Consider the following 9,729-nt stretch of genomic DNA (forward strand, 5'->3'; position numbering starts at 1 on the left):
TATAAGGACACTCTTCTGACCCGATCGCATTTAATTTCAATTTCACCTCATAACGATGTTTAGCATTGTTACTAAGACTTTAGAGGTAATTGAACGACATTTGGACGAGCTACGCAAGAAAAATGACGTTCACTCACATAAGCAAAGGTGTTCAATTCGTCGCTATGGAGTTGTTTTCACCGCGCTAAAATGGCGGCAGCCGTTGCTAACCAGAAGTAGACCACTGTGGCGCCCACGATGCAGGAAAAATATTATACAGTCGGAACTAAAAGTTTAATCGATATAGTTTTTCATAAGTAATAGTAAACCATAAACAACAACTGTCATGGTTATATAAACATATACTTTGTTTTTGTTAATGCAATATTTACTGCAAAGGGAATAAAACAACAATTGTTCATACTTCCGGATTTTTAAACCAATCACAGACGCGCAAGCCACATGCAGCTATGGCGTCCCGCCGGCCGCTCCGCATGCGGAGGGAACATTCACGTGATGAAGATGGAAGTGGTTCGGTGTTGTCCCGCCCGGTCCAGTCCTGTCACGTGAAGAACAAACACCGGCGACGCGAGCTGTATGTACAGGAACTGAAGGAGAAGCTAAAGGTTCGATATGTTTACCTGGAAAGTAAAAGCTCGTTTTTTATGGTCTTTTTTTGTATACCAAGGCGAGGCTCGTGTCAGAGCTAACACATAGAACATATAATAAAGGGAGCGGGAGTCAAGAGGGTGAGAGAGAGGGAAGCACATGAACAGTAGAGAACATGGACATCGGGAGATCTGTGGAAGAGAGAGGGCTGGGGTGGGGTACATGGCATAAACAAGATGGACACTACTAGTACTAGGACTTTCAGGATAGAAAACGGAATTGGAAGGAGGTGGATTAATGGGGATAGAAAAGATCAAGGTTTTGGATGGGGGAAGATAAGAGATGGTGGTGAACAGCCGTTTTAAAGACCTGGAGGGAGGAGTGGGATTGAAGAGAGTGAGGGAGTTTGTTCCAGATGCGGCAGAAAAGAGGAGTGAAGGTGAGCAGAGAGTTTTGATTTTGGCAGTTTAACCATAAGAGGGTTGCAGGCAGATGTTGTGCGACCTGTAGGAATATTTGGGGGACAGAGCACAGATAGAGCTGGGGGAGCAAGGCCGGAGAGGAGTCGGTAGAAGACAGCAAGACCACCAACCTGCCTGCGGTGAGAGAGAGAAAGACCCTCAGAATCGGCTTCGTCGTGGGAGATTCCAATGATTCTGAACGCTTTGGTTTCAACAGCGTGAAACCGAGCTAGGTGTGAGGCAGGAGCACCAGCCCAGAGGGGGGAACAGTATTCCATTGAGCTGCGGATGAAAACTTTGTACGTGGTGAGGAGCTCAGAGGTGCCAAGGAAGGACTTCGCATGATTGAAGTACAATATGCCAATATATAAATGATTATAAGATAACACGAATAATAACAATAATGTGGCTAATTTCATATCAACTGCGATGATGGATTTCATGACCTTCTTGGTGATTAGAAGGAAGCTGATAGGCTTGTAGTTAAGGGGATCAGGTTTTTTGTTGTCTGATTTCTAACAAGATGGAAGGTGACATTGGACAAATGATAGGGTGAAAAGGGCAGAAAGAGGAAGTGCAAGAGCAGCAGGAGAGAAGGTTTTTAGGACATGTGAGTTGATGCGGATGCTCCAGTTGCAGAATCGGTTGAGGGTTGAGAGAAACCTTCTCAGGTGCAAAAGACAGAGTCCAGGAACAGTTGGATGTGATTGGGTGGCGTGGGTACAGTCAACATCATACCAAAATACGCAATTTGGTGTCTGTCTGACGATTTTTGACCGCGATACATTCAGTCGTTACTTATCCAATCTCAACCAAACTTGACAGGATCACTAAGGGTTACATAATGGAGGTTGTAGCGATTTAACTCCTCCCACCCCTATTCCAAAGGGGTTGTCCCAGCAAAGAGGGTTGTGTGTTGAGGTGTATGTCCTTGTTAAGATAGCTTTATCGTGACGTTTTTCCAAGGCCACTTTGAATGACAAAAGTAATAACAACTCTAATGATATCATAATATGAATCTTATTAAAAAATAATATTAATACTAATAATATCCCATCTCTCCAAGGGGTTTTTCTCCTTGACCAAACGGCGTGTTAACGTGTATAAACGTCTTATCGTGCCGTTTTGGTGGGAGCAACGGTCGACCAGAAGTAAAAATATTATAAACCACAAACACATTTTATTACCTCTTGAAACAGTCGCTCCTGCTGTTTAACACTAAACTAAACTGAAAGGGAGAAAATGCGGGGTGTGTTTAGTTACTAAGTAGCCAGCTAGCGCGTGCCAAGCCTGCCGTTCCTTATCAACGGTTTTGAATGTAGTGCTTGCTCGAATGTTTAAAGCACTTGATGAGCATTCTCCAAGAAACGTGGTAAATGAATAAACCCCTGATGTTCTTGGGGGCCGATCCTAGATCTACTGTAATCTATATACTCCAGAAAGGAATGACCCTTCCTGCCGCTCCCGTTGGGAACGGGTGTACTAGTCGTGTTAAAAAGACTATTTTATTTTGCCGTAGCAATGGCAGGTTCAAAGTGCCCTGATCCATGAACTTGAGTCGATGAAAGCAAATGTACAGCACATGAGCCAAAGGCCTCGGTGGACGTTCCCAAGACATTTACAAAGTCCCGTATTGCCTCATCCGACTTTGGGAACTGGTGTGGATAACTTGGAATGGATACTTTTATGGTTGTAGAATTAATGTAGATGCTTCATTAGATATAATCTTTTCAATGATGTGATTCAGAATTTCCTGCCAAGATATCTTAGCAAAGCTTTTTTTTTTTTTTTTTCAAACAATTATTCTAGTCCATGAAGGATTTGATGAAGTCGTGTCAACGACCTAAGTCCATACCTACGTGTGATGGTAAGTGGTGGTTTTTAGACTTTTGGAGTACAGTACTGTATTATCAATTCACCTTTTTCCTCTGTTCATTTGGTCTTTCAGGCAAAGCGTGATGAGAAAAAGCGTAAACAAAAAGAAAGGAAGGCCTTGGGAGACGAGGTATTTATTTTCTTGCTCCTTAATCTTTCAACAAATGTCAAAAGAGTATCTGATGTGTTGAGCAACCAATCAATGGATGCAAAGTTGTCTTTTTTGGCAGCATAATAGCCAGTTGTATGTACGTTTAAAGAAAATGAAAGCTTCTCCAAACAACATTCCTTTCCTGTTCTTCGCCTCCATTTAAAGGCTCCGCCAAAGCCCATTCCCAAGACGCTGGAGAACCAGAGAGAGCCAGATGAGACGATTGTTCAACCACAGGATGAGGAGGTGAGGAGCACGAGGATTTGGGCGAAATAAAATGCAATGAATAACAGAGGCGTGTGTTGATGAAGTTGAAATGAAAATCTAAGGGAAGAGATTCATATTTCTGGGATAATCCTTCACAGGTTTTGCTGGAAGAAAACTCAGACGAGTTGTCAGCTTATTTTTCTGGACAGGAAGTGCCTAAGATCCTAGTCACCACGTCAGATCGACCACGCTCTGTGAGTCCAAGATTCCCTTGCCCTGCCTTTTTCCAATGCACTTCCTTCATTCTAACTTTCCACCACTCCTTCCCTGGCCGCACAGCAAACTACACGGCTGTGCACGGAGCTGGCATCGGTGATTCCAAGCTGCGAGGTCTATTATAGACGGGGACTGGCGTTAAAGTGCATATCAAAGCAAGGCGCTGCGCGAAACTTCACGCATCTTGTGGTCGTCAATGAGAATCGTCAAAAGCCAAGTATATTGTTTTTATTTTGGCAGATTTGGCGCTCGGCAGTCGAGGCACGGTTTAATGGTTTTGCTGTAAATACAGGACAAATCAGTGATGTATCCTGTGATCCTGACGGTGCTTGATGTGCTTCTGCTGTTTTTTATAACCCTCTATTTTTTCAGATGGGTTGATAATCAGCCATTTGCCCGATGGTCCGACGGTGCATTTCAAACTTAGCGGACTGAAGCTACGACGCCAATTCAAGGTTTGTTTCTAGCAGTTATGGGGGCGGTGGGGTGGGGAGGGGAGGAGTTGGTGGTTTTGAGTAATATCGTTTTACAAGCTTGAGCAATAATAATGGAGGATGTTATTAAGTATTTATTTATTTTTTGTAATGCCCAATTCCTTCTTTTTTTTATATTTTCAAGCGTCGTCCTCGGCACCCTACTCCCCACACCCCCGAGGTGATCGTGACCGGATTTGGAACGCGATTAGGTCGCTCTGTGGGCCGGTTGTTGGCCAGCCTGTTTCCTTCAAGACCAAACTTCACAGGCCGGCAGGTGGCAACATTCCACAACCAGAGGGATTTCATCTTCCTCCGCTTTCACCGGTAATCTGATTATTATGTAAAAATGTATTTTTTTTTTAAATTGGTCATTATTCTATTTTTTTTTTTTTTTGGTCCATCATAACTCGGAAGTGTGGCAAATTTTACATGTATAGAAATGGGTATCCACTGTTGTGCATTATCCGTAGCATCTCCAGACATCTAACTTGTGCTATTGTGTGTCAGATGCTCTGGATCATGTGAACATTTTGTTTTTCATCCATGTGTACATCAATCACATCCAAAGCTATCCTAACCTTGCACCTTGGACTGACTTGTTGAAAACATTGGAACTTTGCCTTGGCCTGTTTAACAACACACACTGGATTTCCTGACATTGTATTCCACCGTGATGGATCAAATGCTCACGCGTTGCTCTAGATGAGACGCTTTAATTTCATTATTGGTTGCCAAAGTGAGAGTTGATTTCAGAATTCCTCTGTGTAGGAGCTGCCAACAGCTTTTTGTGCGGGCAAAAAAAAACAAAAAAAAAACAAGCATGGGAAATGCACAGTAACGGTCTACTGCAAGCAAGATGACGGAACTGGCAAACCACATTTCAAAGTTGGTCTCCAAAGCCACTCGCCGACTGGGCATCCTCCATCAGGCAAAGTCTTTCCTGGGCACGCTTTAACTCCTATGCATTAACAAGGCCTTTATCTACAGCTTGATGGAGTACTGCTCTCCCCTCTGGGCTGGTGCCCCTTCCTCACACTTTGCTCAGTTTGACACCACTGAAACTAAGGCCTTCAAGATTATTGGAATCTTCCATGATGAATCTGAGACTATGGGCCTATCACTTTCCCATCAGACAGGTCGGTGGTCTCTGTCTTCTTCCACCTCCTTTCTGGTCTTTCACCCTCTGCTCTTTCTGTGCTTTGTCCTATGAAAATTTTTTTATCGTTTTGGCCCTCACTCAATGGTGAAAAATCACTTCTGGTCATCGGATCCAGATCTTCACCAAAATCTAATCAATTCGCCCGTGTCACACACCCAACCTGTCCACCACATTTTGTCCAAATCCGTCTTTTAACCTTTTCAGATATCCTGTTCACAGACAGACGGGTGAAAACATAACGTCCGTCCACCCTTGGTGGCAGACGTAAAAATGGCAGGCATCGTCCAATCAAAATTGACAATTTTTTGACATCGGAAAGTTTATTTCGATGGTGAAAACGTACACATACCGGTTGTGGTGAAAATGAAGAAGAGCATTCGTAGGCGTGGGGCATATTGGATGCCTATTTAGGAGCAAGCGCGTGGTCTGAGAGGGGGTCATTATCTTGTCTGCTGAATGAGTTATACTGAGAGGAGCACTGGATCTTATTGGTAAGAAGTGACTGGGATTCATGACTACTGTTTAAAATGCTTGGCTTTATAAGGCTTTATTAGATGTGTAGGACTGATGATACTATTGTCTGTTGTGTAGGATGCCAAATATCGATTTGAATAAAGCCTCGTATCTTCGTGAGGTTTTGAAGTTTTCAACACTGGTTATAGGCAAAGCAATTCTTATTTGAAAACTTGTGACCATAACCTGAGGTGTCCCTCAGCAACCAGGATGGCATCCATACCAACTGATATACTAACGCAGATGTCGATAAAAGCTTTTTATATATTTGTCGTTATGTCCGTTTCAAAAATGCAACATTTGAAGCTGCTTTGTGATTCCTTCTTCTCATTTCAGGTGTTACTGTTTGGAAGCCTATATAGATCATTTGACTTTTAGAAATACTAATTTCCTTTACTAATTTTTTTCTATCTCTACCATGTTTCCATTTCCCCTTTTTTTCAATTGCATATAACTTCTGAAAGTTAATTTTTGAACCTTTGACATTGCATGGGGGTTTTCACCTCAAAACCCAGTATCAAGAACCAAGTGCTCAGATGGGAAAACCAAACAGCATATACGTAACTGTATGTCGTCATAATTTTGGTTTTTAAAAGGTTTCCTTTTTTTTTTTTGCACGACTTTTTTCGCTCCCTGCTGGTACGTGTGGATCTAGTGATATGTTTGTTTTTGAAAAGTAAGCTATTTTAAGTACTGCACAAAATTTGTCACCATTTCCATGCAATTCCCAGCTTAGAGCGATATAGTTTGCTCAGACCTATTCTGCGTAACAAGACCTCGCTTGAATGCGGTGATATTCTGCAGCTTTTCACTGTCCTCTAATCACCAACAATGGACATTTCATTTTCATTCCCCTTCCTTGTTGCTAGAATAAAAATAAGCCTTCAGTGTTTTTTGTTTTTTTTGCTTAGAATTTATGTACATCTTTGGAAAAACGGTAGATTCCGGCCTCTGGCCAAGTTCCTGCCTTTTATCGATGGCTAAAATGGATGTGTGCTGGTACGATAGCAAAGTTCCACCTCTGAGAGGGCAATGACAAAACATGCTATGTATCCCTTCCTTCTGGTAAGTTCTCATGCTTTAATTTATATTCAGTGGGTTTAATTCTTTGTAAATCTTTTTTTCAGCTACATGTTCAGAGATGGAACCAAGGTTGGGCTGCAGGAATTGGGCCCTCGACTTACCCTGAAGCTTCGCTCCCTGCAAAGAGGAACCTTTGACTCGCGCTTTGGTCTTTATGATTGGGTCCACAAGGTCTGGCTCATTTGTTCTTGCATTCTTCTTTTAACCTGCTACTCTTGTCTGCAAATATTTGATGCATCTTCCTATCCCCTATAAGTGAATGAACCCGTTTTTATTTTTAAACAAACCTTTCACTTTCACCCTTATTTCCAATCCCCAGCGTCATGAGATGGACACCAGTCGGAGGAGATTCCATCTTTAACTTGGAAGAAATGGCTTATTGTCTTTGTCAAACTTGATCTCTGACTTGTATTTGTTTTAACAATTTTGGCAAGACTATATAACAAAATGCATTTATCATGGTATTTGTAAGTACAAGTGTAGTTCCAGTTAGTCAGTGGATAAGGTGGTCCAAAAGATCAACACAAATGGACTTTTATTTGAGCGGTTGTGGGTTCAACCCCGCTTGAGGCAGCTGTATGATGGATTTTAATATTTCGCTTCTGGGAATTGGGGTAGTCTCAGAACATTGAGGCAGTGTTGGTTAAAACCCAGCAAGCTCTAAAGGAACTTTCACGGAGGGACAATGCTAATCTCATGCTTCATGGAAATTTGATGGGCCCTAAATGCCATAGCTATGAAAAGGAAGTGCTGCTCAAATCCAACAGAATGAAAAAGAGCTTCACAATGCCCCCATGAAATAGGAAATGGCTATTTGAGGCATTTTTATGAGCAGTCATTTTTCAATGAATAAATCATTCTGAATGTTCGTACCACGTTGTGTATTTTTCTACAGGAAAAGTAGATTTTTGGATGTAGAAATCAACATTTCTGATTCCCATTTTCTCATGCACAGTGGCTTTCTTCAGTGTAATGTGTCGTGAAAATCGAACTCTGACACGACTGGACCTCTAGGTAGGCTTTAATATCATTTAGATCCAAAGGCATTCCTAAAAGAATACATTCAAGCAACAGGCATTAAATCAGCATCACATGAGTAGCAACGGTTGCATACAGGTGCGTACAGGTAGTATAACTATAAGCGAGCTTGTGATATTTATAGCAGAGTCGTTACCTTTCTAGGGAAGCCCAGAGTAGCGAGAGAGAGTTACATTTCGATTATGGATGTACATCTCCTGTCCGCGCTGATATATATATAGGAACCGCGAAAGGGTCGCGTAGCGGCCATGAGGCGAACAACATCCGTGTCGTAACTTGGATGACGATTGCATATGACGATTTCATCACATTCTCCCCGCGCTTAGATCCTAACTCGGCGGTGAAGAACAGCAGACACATACAGAGGAACACGTAGGAATGCAAAGAACGAAATACATTTGAAAGATGTCACGGCCGGTCGAACGTCCAAGGGGCCATCAATCCCGATGGCAGGGCTACTGCGTTTCAGCCTGTTAGCCTGGTTAGCAATCAATCCCCAGCTATAGATGTGTCGAGGAGGAAGTCCCAGTCAAGAAGATATCGGACCGAGCAAGCAGTGGTCATCCCAGGGAGAAGACGTTGAGCCCGTGGGTAGCAGTAGTCTTCCAGTGGGGTAGTCTGAGTAGATAAGTGTACCCTTTGCGATTCGCAGCTCATAAGGTGTGCCATGACGAAGAGCGGCTGTCCATACGACGCAAAGCAACGCATTTCAGGCTGATGTGTCGGTGTGGAAGATGTGTAATTCAGTAAGTCATGTCTATTCGTCGCAGGGCAACACATTTCAGGAAGAGGTGTCGAAGCGGAAGATGTGTAAATCAGTAAACCTCAACAGTAAATCAGTAAACCTCAACAGTAAGTAAGATTACATAACAGGAGGCCACTACAGGAAGACCATTATAGTAGGTCTGTACCTGCCTTGGCTCCCAAGGGTACATACGCTGTACAAGCTCATGTAGCGGCACGCGAATCTACCGTTGGCAGCGATCGCACGAGACACGAGCGGCCTCTGAAGGCTGCCTGGACGACCGGCATTTACGACGCGCCTCTCCAGCGAAACGCGCAGGTCCTCCGGGATGCATATGGCAAGCTTGTCCAGCAGCACAGCGCGCGGAGGATCGGAGGAGATCGGCAGACCGAGAGAGCCCCGGCTGGACAAACCATATTTGTCCCAGCGTCGTCCCGGATCGTTAAGATTGATTGTCATGATTGTCATGATTGTCATGCTAGATGTCCCGGATGGATTGGCCATCCCGGATCCATCCAGTTAACGCCATCGTTGCATGGCACGGATCCAGCCGGACCGCGGAATGGCTCGGATCGACCATCCACGGACGCAAGGTCTCCCCGGATGGGCTGTCCATCCACGGATGTCCGACCAATCCATCCATTCAACACATGGAATGGCTCGGATCGTCCATCCATTCATCACATGGAATGGCTCGGATCGACCATCCATGGACTCAAAGTCACGCTCAAAGACACAAAGGCATCCATGGTAACACATGGAATGGCTCGGATCGACCATCTATGGTCAACATACCGAAGTCAACAAGAATACCGGACGGCTCCCGGAGCGAGCAACAAGAACTTCGAGGTGGCCCGATCTCAGGGAGGGGTCATGTCGAGGAAGGGTCGCAGGGGCCATGGGTCACGGTGTACCCAGAAGACTATCCACCAGCGCGACCTCAAGGAAGCGCGGCATATTAGCAACATGGTCATATCCCTTGGACATACTATCCACAAACCGCAAGAACATCGAGGTAGACAAAACACGAGACAAAACAACTGTTAAGGAGGTGGCTGCAGCGCGCTGCATACCGAAGACAGACGGCCTTCACAGTCTGGGTCAGGATGAGTCACAGTCAGACTGGGGCAGAGGGGAGATTGGAATCAGACGAGGCG

At 44.1% G+C, this 9,729-nt stretch overlaps 1 protein-coding gene across 1 annotated transcript; it reads left to right on the forward strand.

The window, feature by feature from the left end:
- Positions 1–405: 405 nt before the first annotated feature.
- Positions 406–7,657, forward strand: RPF1 (ribosome production factor 1 homolog). Its single transcript, XM_068128880.2, has 9 exons — positions 406–605; positions 2,998–3,054; positions 3,241–3,321; positions 3,441–3,536; positions 3,622–3,775; positions 3,931–4,013; positions 4,177–4,358; positions 6,834–6,960; positions 7,109–7,657. Exons 1-9 carry the CDS (start codon positions 450–452, stop codon positions 7,148–7,150), a joined length of 978 nt encoding a protein of 325 aa, XP_067984981.2. The 5' UTR covers positions 406–449; the 3' UTR covers positions 7,151–7,657.
- Positions 7,658–9,729: the final 2,072 nt, after the last annotated feature.

This window comes from Myxine glutinosa, chromosome 9 (genome assembly GCF_964187855.1).
Source record: "Myxine glutinosa chromosome 9, kmMyxGlut1.1, whole genome shotgun sequence".
NCBI lineage: Eukaryota > Metazoa > Chordata > Myxini > Myxiniformes > Myxinidae > Myxine > Myxine glutinosa.